Source organism: Heliangelus exortis, chromosome 10 (assembly GCF_036169615.1).
Source record: "Heliangelus exortis chromosome 10, bHelExo1.hap1, whole genome shotgun sequence".
Lineage (NCBI taxonomy): Eukaryota > Metazoa > Chordata > Aves > Apodiformes > Trochilidae > Heliangelus > Heliangelus exortis.
Genome location: NC_092431.1, coordinates 8,490,606 through 8,505,895, shown reverse-complemented (window position 1 = coordinate 8,505,895; position 15,290 = coordinate 8,490,606). Strand labels below are relative to the sequence as shown.

The 15,290-nt window shown below is 43.6% G+C and overlaps 1 protein-coding gene across 1 annotated transcript in view; it reads right to left on the bottom strand.

Annotated features, from left to right (window-relative positions):
* The window catches only part of HGFAC (HGF activator), a 37,453-nt gene extending 30,512 nt beyond the window's left edge, over positions 1–6,941 (bottom strand). The window contains exons 1-3 of the mRNA XM_071753393.1: positions 6,746–6,941; positions 5,186–5,240; positions 3,275–3,371 (exon numbers count right to left, since the gene is read on the bottom strand). Of these exons, the coding sequence (XP_071609494.1) occupies positions 3,275–3,371; positions 5,186–5,240; positions 6,746–6,811 (218 nt within the window). The 5' untranslated portion in view covers positions 6,812–6,941. The remainder of the gene's footprint in view (positions 1–3,274; positions 3,372–5,185; positions 5,241–6,745) is intronic.
* Between the last annotated feature and the right edge of the window lie 8,349 nt (positions 6,942–15,290).

Sequence of the window (15,290 nt, the reverse complement as noted above, 5' to 3'; positions counted from 1 at the left end):
CACTGTCTGGTTCTTGGCAGTGCACTGTCATTTGTAAAACCATCCCTGACTGAACACTTCACCTTTGCCAGCCACAACAGGGAAGGAGAATCCGGACTTTTCCAACCTAATTATTGGTTTAGCAGAGCAACATTATATGGAGCAGCATGGGAGAGGCAAATGGAAAATGCCCAGTATACATCTGAAGGAATTCAAGAAAACTCTCATTATTACAAGGGAAAAACAATTTATGTGCAAATTAATACTCCTTGGAGCCTGTTCAGCAGCAGACTAAGTAAATGGAAAATTCAGTTTTTCCCCTCTTAAATCTCTTTGGCAAAGACCCTGGCAGGAGGCTTCTTCCACCAGTTTTCCACATCCCCTTGGTTCTGCCACTCAGTGCTCTTCACAGCCAGTCCTCTCCTTCCCTGTTTCCTCACAATCAGTACAGACAGCTTGGTCCTCCCCTGGGACACTGGGCTGGCTCCTTAGTGCCAGGCTTCTTGCACATCCATGTTGTCCTTTTATATTTCCAGCCCTATATCTCTCAATGGAAGAAGCACAGAGCATCCACATCCTCAAAGCTACTTCACTAGTCTCTCCTTTTTATTTTTAAATCTTCTTTTCTAGGAAGCTTACCAAAAACATGACAACATTTTGGTCTCATGGGGTGTTACTTCCAGCAGCCACACCAATCAAACAGGCTTATTATCCTTTTATGCTACTTGTAAATGGGACCACTCTCTAAGCTGATGATCACTAATCTCCTTGAATCAGCCACTCACATAAAACTGTTAATAAAATAGAAAAAACGTAGAGGCATGGATACTGCCATGAAAGTCCAGTACTAGGGAATGATTTAAACAGAATTTTAAGTCTATGCATGACAAACAACATGGGGACAGACAGACAAAATGGTGTAAGGCCAGGCTGGCAGGGAAGGATAAATGAAAAGCAGGATATTGCACCCATCACAAGGAGTGGGAGCCTTAATAATAGGATGTTCTGGAGCACAGTCTTGGGCCAGAGCCACACTGGTGGAAAGACTTTGCCATCATGCTTGGTGCTGTCACCATATTTGAGACCTGGAGGTTTCCTCAGCCCTTTTTATGTATTGTCCTGCCCATGAGAGATGGTCAGACTTCACCAGACAACATCACAGAGACCACCATAAGCCCCAGCAAAACCCAGAGCCTGATGTTTGGCATCTCCTGGTTCACTCCACATCCCTCTCCTTTCTAGAACTGTCACAAACTTTGCAGTTGGTAGTCCAGCTGGCCAAAAAACCCTCCTTTTCACTGTTTTCAGTCTGTGGCAAAACTATCAAAACTTCCTGTTTCCAGGGAAGATGGTAAGGTCATGCCCTCCCCAGACATCCCTAAGCCTGCCCTTGCAACGTGGCACAAAGGGGACCCACACCTCCACATCACAGCCAAAGTCTGAGCCAAAATTTTCTCACCCCACTCCCCTTGAGCAGGATCTTGGTGGAACCCATCCCACCATGGGACCACACGGACAGGATGCTGGCAGCAGCCCTGCAGCCACAGCTGGGCTGCAATCCATTTGTTCTCAAGTGTGTCCACTGCACCCCTACTTTGTCTCTCTCTCCCTACACTGTTTTGTCTTTCTGGAGGTATCAATGAACAACAGGTCAAGCTAATCTGTTCTCTTCAGCATAAAAGGGAAATTTAGTGACTGGTAAGAGGCCTCTGAACAGGAATTTATCTGTGAAAACAGATTATAATAATAAAATAATAAAAGGGAATACAGGATACTGTTAAAGGAAGTTCGTTATTTGAATACCGCAATTCTTTTGTCTTCTTTCCTGTGTTTTTGATAAATATTTATTACTATACAACTTGTTTGTTGCTCCAAGTAAATAGGGAGAGGTTTCTCTGATCAGGACTGGGATTTATGTTGAAGTATTTAATGTTATAAATGGAAATGTCATGTCTGATTGTCCTCCACAGGTAACCCTTTCAATCCAGGTATCCAGGTTTGTATTAAGACAGACACTGCTCTTACATGCTTTCTAGAGGAGGACTCTCTCTTTTATAGCACTTAACCATGGCAGGCTAGCACACAGTATCTGTGTCATATGTAGTTAGTGCCAAATCACAGAGAAATGCACAGGGCAGGCCTCCTACCTGCTATTCAAGGCTCTTTTCCTGGCATTTCCATGCCTCAAGTCACACAATTAGGTTGCTTTTAGCTCACTGAAGAAGAGTAAACACTGACCACAATGCCAGCCATGGGGTGAAATGTCATGTCAAAACCAAACAGCTCCAGCTGTTCTCCTCCTCGTTTCCCTGCTTGTAAATGGCTTTTTAAAAACCAGAAGCACAAGAGCAAGTTGACCAAGGTCAGCTCTAAAGCGTGCGCTAACTTTGGATCCCATCCGTTCACATTTTTAATTTTTTTTTCCATTTCTGTGACCTAACTGGCTAAAAACAAATACACACAGTGTCATGTATCAACAAGATCCATTTTTAGCACTGCATGAAATTAAGTGGGTCCAAAAGCTCTTTGTGACTACAGTTCATCAAGGACAGGGTTCAAACCAGAAAATTATTCCAGGTCCCTTCCTTCAGTTAAAATATCTTTGTTTCCTTGAGGCTTTTCTTATACAGATTGTTTCTATGGATGCTAAGGAAATTTAGAAATGGTTTCCTAGCCTGAGCTCTATATCTATGTGTGCAAGAAGGTAGGTGGTGTGTTTATATCACACCAGCACTTACACATAAACCAGCCCTGCCTTGAGAAAGATGACACAGACTATGAAAAAAATACAGTTCAGTACTAAAAAATGTCAGTTCTACCCTGCATGGATGAGTAAAATAAACTCTACAAAATACTATACCTACCCTGAAAACAGGCAAGTATGTGACTTTCCCATAGCTCACCTCTGCACATATTTTCACATTACTGTTAGCCATATATTCCCTGATTTTTGCCTTTGGTTTCTGTGAATATAATCCCATTGGTAGGTTCATCTGCAAAGCCTTGTCTATTCAGTGCTTGCTGCAGTACAGTTCCCATCTGATTGCCCCTACCCCAAAATGAATAACAAATACTTTTAATAACTTCTGCATACATAAAAGTATAATCTTTGCCCAAAATAAAGAGACCTGGCCTTAAACACACAAGCAGAATAAATCATTACCCTACAAGCAGGAGTAACACTTCACCTCTTAATACTGCACAAGTTCATTTATTCTAAAAGCAAGATTAAAGCACTAAAAGGATGACATTTTCATTTGAATGTGGTCTTAATTTATAAGCAATATTAACTTACCATTTTTTTTTGGAAAATAGATTTGATAAACATGAATGATAAAATCTTCCACCGTACCGGAAAGGAAATTTGCATAAATTTCCATCCTCTGTAAACACTAAAAATACAAGAATAAAAACCTCATCATGCAGCTGAAATCCAACCCACATGTATATGCATTATATGTCATATGAAATTATGAAGATGGATATCTTCAGTTTTTTTAGCTGTACGTTGGACTCCATCTCTGCATCTTATAGTTTGTAAGAAGAGGCTTAAAATCCTACGTAATGACCAAATCAACAAAGATTAATGAACAGTAGAAAAAAGATCTCAGATCATTTCAGCTCAAAATATATTGCAGTTTCTGGTACAACAAATGCTAATTATATTCATTAATTGCAATTATAATTTCAATTATGCAGTATTGTAGCAGCATATTAAATTTATTTCTGAAGTAGTATCCTTCTAGGCTCCATATCACATTGGAACACCTGTTTAAAACAACTAAGACCTCAGACAGTACATACTGAAATAGAAACAGCCAGGAGAAAGGAGCTTTTAAAGGTTAGGGGAAGACAGATAATTTTGATCATAGCACCATCCCTTTGGGATAAGCAGATTTCTGACAAGTAAGAGTGGAGAAGTTGATGGGACCAGTGTCTAAAAAGAGCAAATTTTACATTCCTTGTGTCAGTGGTGGGAGTGCAAAGAAGGGAGGTGGGAGTCTAAGGAAGGCTAGGAAGAGGCTAGCAGAAAAATCCTTCAGTGAGCAAGGCAGAAGATAAAAAAAGACAGTGATAAACTGTCAGAGCTTATTTAACCATTAAGCAAAAAGCAATCTGGTTTGAGAGCTGGGAGCATGAAGCCAACCAGTGCTGCAGGAAAGAAATGGGGCACACAATGGGGCTGGCACCACAGCACCATTGCTCCAGCTAGTGTATAACTCCTCCTTATCCTAAACTTTCCCCTTCAGTCATGGCTGGGCCTTCTGCACATCCTTGTGGTGTCTCTTAACCCTCACAGCCCCAGACTCATCATCTCAAAGAGCTCCTGAAGACAGTTACTAGTGTTATGGAAAAATAATCCCTGGCACCAACCCTTCCTAAGTGGTTGGAATTATGGTCACTATCTTCCCTAACTGTCCCCCTACCTGTCAATGCTACTGGCAGCTCCTCTGCTGTCCCTTTTTCAAGCCTCAATTTGATTGTCTGAACTGATTAAACAAATGCTCAGATATTTCTCTTATCTTTCTGAGATCTTACATTATGAGCAGTTAGGAAAGTCGAGAAAATCCATCCCCATTCTGAAGACATATTGCAGCACAAAGGGTATAAAAGACCTTTCTAAGCTATAAAGGCCCAACTGGGGGTCCAGTTCAGGTTATCCATAACAGCAAAAGCCCAGAATGACATAAGCTTTAAAAATGGAAGTCTGCAATGCCCACACACAGTCAGGATGTCTGATTGTTTAAGTGCCATCAAAACAAAGGCAACCCAGCAAGTTGCATGGGGCTCAAACCCTTCTCCCACAGAGAGTTGGGCTGTGGCAGAAATTGAACCTATACATACAAAGAGCTTATGCATTTTAAAGTTACAGGGCAGGAGCAGATTTGATTAAAATAAAGGGAGTAGCACATCTACAGCCACACCATTTTAACACCATCTTATGAGTGAATATGAGCCATGTCAGCTCAGAGAAAGTAAAATCCCATCAACACCTCCCCATTAATCTGTACCTCAAGGAAAATCACCTGAGATTCCTGAGCTAATGCCCAGTTCCCCCTAACACAGAAATTAATATTGGCATAAGCATTCCATAATCCTTATTCATGCTGAAACAAAGACATTCTTAGTACTGACTTGCACAGTGTGGATACAGACAGGCAAATTTTTCTTACTGTCATGAAACCTCTTGGATTTGACTTTGTACCTTGCGGGTGAGTGAACTCATGTTTTGAGCCTCTTCCTGCCCCAGACTTGTAGTGCTACAAAGAGAAAAAAAGAATGTGGATTTGAGACACAAATTCACTCTGGGAATCATTCTATAGAGACAAATGTGTAGTCCAGGGTGCCCTGAAACTGTGTTTCTTCAAGTGTTTCTGCAAAGATCTCATCATTTGTGTGTGATTTTTGCTGGGGCACGCTCTGGTGAAAAAGGGTAAATAAACACTGGCTCTTGAAAGGTCTCTGTTAAATCAAAAAAACCCAGCACATCATGAAAAAGGCCAAATTGCTCCATCGTATCTTTCTATTTCCAAGGACACCTCTGTTTCTCTCAGCAGGAAACACATACGTATAGTTACAAGTAATATCCCAGCATTTGAATTTTCCTGCTATTTAGCTGTATCCCTCAGGGCACTAGTTAAAAATGCAACTCAGCTTCATTTGAATTTATTGATTGGCAAGCAAAGAGCACCAGGCTGAGCTGCTTTTTAACACATAGAAAATAACAAAAAATGGTAATATACATAAGGTGCCTCTGCTACCAAAGGTGCTGACAGCTGAACTATAGCAAAATAAAAATATCACCAAAACAGTGAAGGAAGCAGCAAATAATGAATGCAGAACTGGAGAGGGGACATAAGAGAGAAACAAGACAAAGCTGTTGCTAAGATTTACAGGGAGGATTTGAACAGGTCTGAGGATGAAACAGTTTTTGCATTGTTCACTGACTCTGCCAGCACTGAGCTGGGTCCAGCAACTTCAGCCAGGGTTGATGTTTCTGTAGGCACCATGAGCACTCCTCTCTGCTACCACCTGCAATATCTAAGGAGTTACTTCTGTACTGCATTGGGATAGTTAGGATTATAACATAATTCAAGCATATCTGAACTAGCTTTAATCTACCTGGTGAAGTAAGGCTAATTCTAAAGCCACACAACTTGGGAGCCAGGCTACTAGTTAGTCCATGGTGGATGCCAGGCTGTGGTGGGATTTAAGCACACTGGCAAAGTCAGGCTGGCAGGGCCATGCTCAGCAGTGCTGCAGCTGCCTTGCAGACATATCAAAAAAAGGATGCAAAGCAGATACTGAGAACACTGAAGGACATGGCATGGAAACAGAAACAGAGGGAGATGGCAACCTCAGCTGGCATGTTCAGTTACCAGGTAGAAGTAAAGTCTAGTGAGGTATGGTCTCCTTCCATGCTTCCTTACACCACCACATTCCTGAAATACGTTTTATACATTTTCAAAGTTATTCAGTTTTTGTGGTCCTTTGTCCCCCTCCCATTCTTTCTCCCTAGCAGAGCAGGGACATAAGAAAGTTCTTTAAATGCAGATATGTATGGGCTCAGCTATCCTAGAATTAATCCTAGTGCTTAATCAGCACTGCTGTGAGCCTTCACTTAGCAAACCCATTTTGTTTTTCACTTGAAGGTTTCTGCCTTGAGTCTGGTCAGCAGCTCCACTCATCCAGCCCCATGGCAACACTGTCCTGCCAAGCAGTACCTAGGTGATCCACGACTCCAGAACAGAAGAAGCAGACTTACCATCCTTACACAGTCACTGCTCAGAGTCAGAGCCAAGACAAGAGTGAAAGGAGCACACACTTTCATCTTTGCTATCTTCTCAAAAAGGTTTTGCCTGCCAGAGGGAAACTTCCAGGGCTGGGCTGAGGCAGGAGGGTGAATCAGCAACAAACTTTTGCAAAGGCCTGGGATATACCTGACTTTACGGTATTTTAGTTTTCTAAGTAAGCAGAGCTGTTATCGTTGTTAATCATTAATGTTTTTGTGGGTAGATGGGAATGCCATGTAGTGAGATATTCTCCCTAAACCACAGAGTGAAGAGTTTACAAGGTGCCTTGGAGATGATCACCAGTGTACTCAGCAGGCATTTAAAGCACCTCCAGAGCAGTTGATCCAATGTTGTTTGCAATAACAATTTACCATCCAGACATTTCCTGTCTCTTTCCCTTCAGGAGCTAATTAGGAGCACAGTAAAGCAATAACAAGGAGCTCCAAGCCAGCCCACTCAGGAGATGACATTACATTGCAAAATACAGACCAGATCAATTGCAGTATCAGACACAAGAATTACTCATTAACAGATGGTTACCTGCCCAGCTGTGACTTACAAAAGCAGCTCTTCAGCAGCAGACTGGGACAACTAAAAAGAAAGAAAATAGACATTTAAAAAACATCTAGTGTACCAAAAAGCTCCCTTCTGCAACCACTTCAGCAAAGCCATCTCTGCCTTTTAGTATCTGGCTGAGAGAGCTGCACTGCAGAAACATTTCTAATAGGGATGCAGGAAGTATTGCTAAAACTGAGATTTCACCAGAGACGTTTGTTTCAACCCCACCTTGCCCCAGAACCAAAATCCACAGGTTTGGCTGGTACGACTGTGTCTGTGCTTGAGGCTTTTGCCAGCCATGCCCTGTCAATCAAGGACCACACCTCTTCACACCCAAAATCCCCACAGCCACAACAACAAAAAGAACACCTTAGACCTTGCTGAAGTTGTGCTTTAACCTTTGAAGTTTCACCAGCACAGCTATGGAAGGGCTGTGATTTTTTATTTCTTTTTTAAACCCAATAAGACCACAGCAGGAAGGCTCAGTGCTGCGGTGCAGTCTTAACCATGATGGTTCATAGTGTTGGAAGAGATTTCCACAGGCTGTGCTACCACACTGCTGTGTCTATTGTCACAGTGATAGCTCTTGTTTATACAATTATGCATATATAAGTTGATGGACAAAACTATCATTCTGTCAGCAAGGCTCAGAAAAGCAGGAACAAGGCAAATTTGGAATTTTCTTCCCAAAATCCAGCAAGGAGCAAACAAGCAGAAAAAAATCCTTTGCCTCTCTACATTGTTTGTTGCCTGAAGAACTGATGTAAATGAAGCTTCAGAATAGACTTGTGCAATAAAGCTGTCTTATTTTCATTCATTTCAAACTTGGAAATTGGATATCCAGACAGTCTGATCTGCCTGAGGACAACCAGCAGAGTTGGAACATGAATTTTTACTTCCTACCCTCGTTCTTGGCTTTGGCCAGCAGGCTTCAAGCTAGTAGTGGCCATACAATGGCTTGCAGACACCTGTTTACCACCCAGGCTCCTAAAATTATGCAAAGAAAACAAAACAAAGCCATTAGCTGCTATTTCATCCAGAGTTTCCAAAAGCTTTGAGGAAAGATATGAGCAGGGGAGCAAGGACTGAACAGCAAGGCAAGGAGGAAGATTATTCCTTAGAGCTGCAGAAATACACTATTCCACCCATTTCCAGAATTAAAACCATCCACTTCCAGGACCAGAAACTTTGTATTTCTGTGGTGACCAAGGAAGGCTGCAGGAAAGCATTTTCCCATAGATAAAACTAAGAAAGCAGAAATGCAAGAATGCCTTCTGTGCCCATGTGGCTGCTTCTGGTTGCTGAGTTTGTAGGCAGAGAACTACATGCAAGAATTGCAGTGTCTTTCTGGGGAGTCACAACTCAAAAATTTTACCTTAAATCAATTTCTCAACATAAGAAAAAGTAAGAAGCACCAACAGAAGGAGCCACTTCAACTGACAGGACAGTGCTGGCACAAAGCAAAAGGAAAAGACATCAAAGCCAGGAGCTGTAAGAGAATACAATTGGAATTACCCCTAATAAAGGTCTGAAAAATAACTGAACAGTGGTTTCAGAGTACAGACAGATATGAATCATTAAAAAACCCTAACTGCTACATGTACACTTGCTGTGTTGGTTCAGAAGAGCAATGTCTGAACAGATCCTGTGGCCATAAGAAAAAACAGAACTTAAGATGTAGGGATTTTTGTAAATGATCTTAAATGACTGCTGAAACTTTCAGCCATTTATAACCAGAAGTCTGCCAAACTTCATCCAGATTTTCATAGACATAGTAAATATGAAGTATGCCACACATTTTTTGAGAAATGTTGTACCACAATAGCAAGAAAATACTCATAAAACTGAAGATTTAGTTTTGATATTGAATCCTCTAAACCTCATTGGTCTTTGGACACTGGGGAGTTCACAAGTGTGAAGAATAAGCTGTAGACTGCAGATATTTCACAGAATCACACAAATTTTGGCAATGAGCAGCACAAGAAGTGTGCATGGAGGGACAGCTGGGGAACAAACTGGTGGAAAGAGAGCTGAGGCACATGGATCCCTTACTGTGGTCCAGTTTTGTGCCATTCCAGATAAGACCATCCAGCAGCTTGGTCCTGGGAGCTGGGAATGACCCCAAAGACAGAGACACAAAGCCAGGTGTCATTCTCCTAACACATGTTCATATCTGAGGCCACAGCCTCTGTGTCAAGAATCCATCTGAACAGAGCTTCCAATGTGAAGATCATTAAAATAGGGGGGAAATAAGAAGCACAGAGCTCAGGGAGTTTCAGCAATTGCAATCTTTTTATTTACTCACATCCAGCAGTGCTGATGCTCAGACAGCTTCCAGGAACCAGACCTCAGGAAGAGCCTCACCAGAAATGAAGGCAGAGCTGGTGCAGGCAGCCAGCCAACAGTCTGCACCCACAGCAGCCCTCTGCCAAAGAGCAAAGAGACAGTCAGATATCACCACATCACAAGTTGTTAAGACATTGGGGATGCCCATCATGAGAGAAATTCCTTCTGTTGTAGGGAAATTGTCTGGCTTTTTCCTTAATATTGACATCATCTTGGGAAAATTAAAAGGCAAATAAACACAAAAAAATGAACAGAAAGAGACAGAAATCCTTGCTGCAGGAGGTATAACATGTACTGATAATGCCATCTCAAACATCTGCTTTTTCCTCCCTTCTCACATTGCAATCTTTTATGTCTTTAAATTCAATAAAGACCCAGACTAAGCCCACGCCTTATGAACTACTTATTTATAATGAAATTATATTAACAATCATTAACTACCAACAAGAACTAAATTAGCTGCCAGCCACCAATACAAAATAATTGCTTTTTTTTTTCTCAGCAACTAATTCACTAGGCATAAGCAGACAACTCAAGTTCAAACACACACGCACAGTACTTTGCTTTCATTCCTGTGTACCAGCTACTGAGCAGAATGTAAGTTGCACAGGATGGCATCTAGGCAGGTTTTTAATACATCCAGAAACTGTAGCTCCTCTCTGGGCAGTCTGTTCCAGTGCTCTGTTACTCTTACAGTAAAGTTCCTCCTTATATTCCTCTCAAACCTCCTGTGTTCCAGTTTGTGGTCATCCTGTGACTGGACACCACTGAAGAGTCCCATCCTCCTGACACCTGTCCTTTAGACATTTATAATTCCCCCTTCAGTCTGCTCCAGGTTGAGCAGACCCAGCTCCCTCAGACCTTCCTCGTATGGAAGATGCTTCAGTCCCCATGCTGATATCATCACCAAGAGTGAGCTCCCAGCCTTAAATCAATGAGATGTCACAATAGCCATAAGCAGCCCTCTTTTTTTATGGCATTTTCTGACCTGAGAAATCCACCACTCAGCTACTGCATAACTGAAGAAAAAAAAAAATATTATTTTATTTGCTAACTGATTCCCTCAAGTGATTTTTGCTAACTTTTATGGGGTTTTTTTCATAGCAATAAGCCAGGCACTTCATCCCTGGTGAAGGTAACATCTGGCAGCCAACTAAGTGGGCAGTGCCTGGGATGAGCTGATATCCAGGCTTTAGGTGATGTTATTGTTACACAGCCCAGAGCCACTGGATAAGGAGACCACTGCTGGCATCAGCATTAGTGACACAAGGAACTGGAGCTGGATCTAAAGTCTCTGCAAGTGTCCAAGCACACAAGTGTCCAAGGCCTGATAAGTGCATGTGAATCAGAGAGAAAAAAACTTCAATCTGGTTGCTCAAATCCAAACCCAACACCTTCACCACTGGGTAAGAAGTGAGCCTCCACCACCTCTGCTCTGGAGTGCTGCCTAGAGAAAAACCACTGTGTTCCTCATACTAACACTACATCCAAAGGAAGAAAGCTCAAATCATGTCACTTGTTTGCTTAAATCAGCAAGGAAAAAAAAATGGATTTGGCTCAAAGCAAACTGAAATGTCGCATTATTCACATAGGCCTTAAGCATCCCAGCTTTACACATAACCACACTGCAACCACAAACACCTCTGGGTGTCATCCCCTTCCCTTCAGAAATCCCAGGGAAAAAATCCACATGGTTTTGGCTTTCAGAGGACATTGAAGTCCTGGCCCATCTCCTCCTGCACCAGACCCTCTGCCAGGCAGAGCAAACAAACCCTTTCCAAACCATCCCCTCTTTCCAGGAGGCAGCATGGCTGGCAGGAGCCCAGCTGAAAGGTTTGGCTGCTGGGCAGCTGGGAGCCAGCAAACACAGAGCTGCCACTGCTGCACTTCAGGAGATAATCCTGGGACAAAGATACACCTTCCCCTAAATGTTTACTCCTCCTCACTCCTCTCACCTCCCACACTCCTCCAGAAGCTCTCGTGGCTTCCCTCACTCTCCCGCTCAACAGCTTCGGGTTCTCTGCACCCATTTCCTCTCTCTTCTCTCCAGGGACTGAAACTGCTCTCAGATAGACCACATTATTTGTTTTTTCACTTCACTCCCTCACCACCCTCATCCTTCATGGACAGGGTAGCTGTGGATGCCCCATCCTGGACCACAGCCCTGGCAGCTGCCTCCCCAGCACACAGCAGGAGGGTGAGCACCTTCCTTTACTGCTGTCACAGCTTCAGACAGTAACAGTGACAGATGATCTCATTCCCCACCACCCTCCCAGGGGAAGATGAAGAAGGGAATAAGGAAGAGAGACTTCAAAGCTGGAAGAAAAAACTTGGGTGGGTTTAACGAGGTGTTAATAGCAAATTACAAATGTATATACAAATATGTAATTATGGAGCTTGCCCTTGGTTGGTAATTACTTTCAAACTGGAAAAGTCCCACACAGGACTGGGAAGCAGATGGAGGTGCCCAAGTCCAGGGTCTCAGTGACAATTCACAACAGTCAACCAACCAAGTCCTTCTTGGGAAAGCAGAAGGTGATGTGTGTTGGTGAAAGATGCCCTTCTCCTGTGAGGAAAACAGACACAGCAGCCAGGCCTCAACCCAGATAACACACCAACCAGACAAAGCCCCAAGGCCAACTCCTGGGAGCCATTTTATACTGAGTGCCATGGGAAGGAGCACAGTGATGGCTCCATGTGGGTCACCTGTCCCATCCTCTCCTCCCATGGGCTCAGCGGCTCCTCATTCTCACTGCCTCATCACCAGCCCAGAAGCTGCTGCTGCTGTCCCAGGCAGGGGTTTTCTGTCCTGGTCTTCTCAAACCAGGACACCTGTACAAGCCAATCTCATTGCAATATTTGGTCTTCCTCTCACCTCTACCTTCTGCAGGGCTTGGGGTTCTCCTTCAGCAGCTCTGTAGACCTTAATACTACCACTGCAGTTCCCCATGGAGATGGATTTGCCCCTGGACTCCTGGATTTTCTCCCATGGTTCCTCCTGTTGGACTTGGCATGTTTTTGTTAAACATCATGTAGGCAGCAGGTGCCAGGACTTGCCGGGACTTGCCAGCCCCCAGTTGGGGCTGGCCCTGGTGCGCATGCCCGGGTTCGGCAGGGCGTGGTTCCAGCAGGTCCCAGAGCCAGGCGGACCGAAGTTAGCTCTCTGATACTAATCCGAACCAACACTAGCTCGATTGACTCTGTTCGCGAACCGAGCTCGCGCCCACGGCGAGATTCATCTCTCGCAACACATCACACTTCACCAAACCCCACATCCTGGTGTTTATCTGCCACTTCCGCCCCTTATCTCCCTTCAGACATGGCCTCTTTGGTCTTGCACTCCCCAAGCATCTTCCCACGCTGCTCGGTCAGTGATCAGAGCTACACCTCTGCATAGAATCACAGAATGGTTTGGGTTCAAAGCTCATCCAGTTCCAACCCCCTGTGAGGACAGGGACACCTCCCACCAGATCAGGTTGCTCCAAGCCCCATCCAGCCTGGCCTTGAGCACTTCCAGGGAGGAAGCATCCACTTCTTTGGGCAAACTGTTGCAGTGTCTCACCACTCTCATAGTGAAGAATTTCTTCCTTATATCTTGCCTAAATCTCCCCTCCTCAAGTTTAAAGCCTTGTCCTTTCACTACATGCCCTTGTAAATGTCCCTCCCCAGCTTTCCTTAACCCCTTCAGGTCTCACCAGAGTCTTATCCAGACTGAACAACCATAGGAGAGGTGCTCCAGCCCTCTGATCATCAGAAGTACTGGACCTTGTCAATCCCTCCCCAATGGATCTCCCTTTCCAGCCTGTCCTCAGCATCAGTGTCTGGCAGGAGTGGGCACAGCACCCAGAAGGTGCAACCTCTTGTATGGCCTTATTTCTTGCTGAAATAAGCAAGCCCTCCAGCAGCAAAAGCTTGGATTGTCCTCTGCTCTGGCTTCAGCACTCCTAGAAGACTCTTCCTATTTTTCATTACTTTCCCTGTGGCTGCAGCCCTGTTTCATCCATTCCCACACCAGTCTTTCCTGCTAACATTTACCTTCCCTAAGAAGCACATAACATAATGATCAGGCTGCATCTCTGCCAGCATGACCTCCTGGATACTTTCTCCTACTGGCATGGGTGGCTTTGCCTTGGCAGGACATGATACCAGACAATATTCTGCCTATGACTTTTTTTCTTCTCAGCTGATCACTTGTGCTCACTGATCTGGTAGTGGCTTCATGCTCTCTTCTCTGTGAAATCACATTTTTTTGCCAGACCAGGAAATGGTCTCATGCTGCTCCACGGGAAGTCTGGTTTAGATATTAAAAGACTTTTTCACTGAAAGAATTATCAAATACTGTAACAGGCTGCCCAGGAGGGTGGTTGAACCATCATCCCTAGATATGTTTAAAAGCCCTGTAGATGTTTGATGTATACACTTTAAAAATACAAAATTATGTCTCTTGAATCAATCTTTTTTTTTCTTTCTCCCTGCTATGTTGCAACATTTTGTCAATTAACATATGTTTACTTCACCATATGCCTGACAGACACCTAAAAGATAAGAATGCTTATCAGGTGGTCTCCTGGTACATGATGGAGACAATGAAGGTAGCAGGACACCCAAAAAGACAAAAAGATAAGGATGACTCATCTCCGGGAAGTCTGGAAATCTGTATGTATCAGGGACTTATGCAGAAAAGGGACCCCTTTTCTTTTCCTGTATAAAAATTGCCCAAAAAGAACCGAAAAGCTTCCAGCAGCTCGGAGGAGCCAGCAGCTCAGAAGGACACGTGGAAGCCAGCTCCTGTGACTAAAACCGCCAGCCACCTCGGCGCAAAAAGGCGGGAAGCAGCTCTGAAGGCCCAAGCGGAAAGCGGCGAGGCGGCTTTCTTCTAGACCCCCCCTCTCTCGGCACTTCGGCTTCAGCTATGGGACAGAGAAGCGGCAGGAGCGACAGACCCTACGCACCCGACCACAGCCAGAGGCCAAGGCCGGCGGACGGTGATAACATCTTAATTACCCTCCTTCTTTTCTCTTCTTAACGACTCTTCTCTCCAAAGTAACTAATTGTATAAATCCTAAATAAATCCTTTTAACTTGTTTAAATCATAAAGCCTGGTTATTTTTGTAAATTCACGCGTCGTCTATGAGTAGTGGCTGAATTTTCCTTGCAAACAAAATATAAATACTAACTCGGATCGTAACAATATTGTTCTTGGGAACATAGTTTAAGGACTGGACTTGGTAGTGTTGGATTAATGGTTGGTAGAGTTGGGTTAATGTTTGGAGTCAGTGATCTTTAGGGTCTTTTCCAACCAGAACAATTCTGTGATTCAGCCACTGCAGTAGCAGGTACATATTTAAAAAGCCCCTGCCTGGAGCTGTGCTTGTGAAGGTTTCTTTCATGAACCCAAAAAACTTCAGTTCTGATCTGAAAACTCAAATCATAAAAAAGTAGCAATGGAAGAGTTGGGACTGAGTTGCAGAAAGAAAACCAGACTATGATTTTACACCACTGATCACACAAATCTATGAGTGACTAAAGGCTTTGCGATGCACAGAACCTTCATTTATCCACCCCAGGCATGGATCTCCTTGCAAAAACTAACCAAGATTTTAGAGGAAGTCC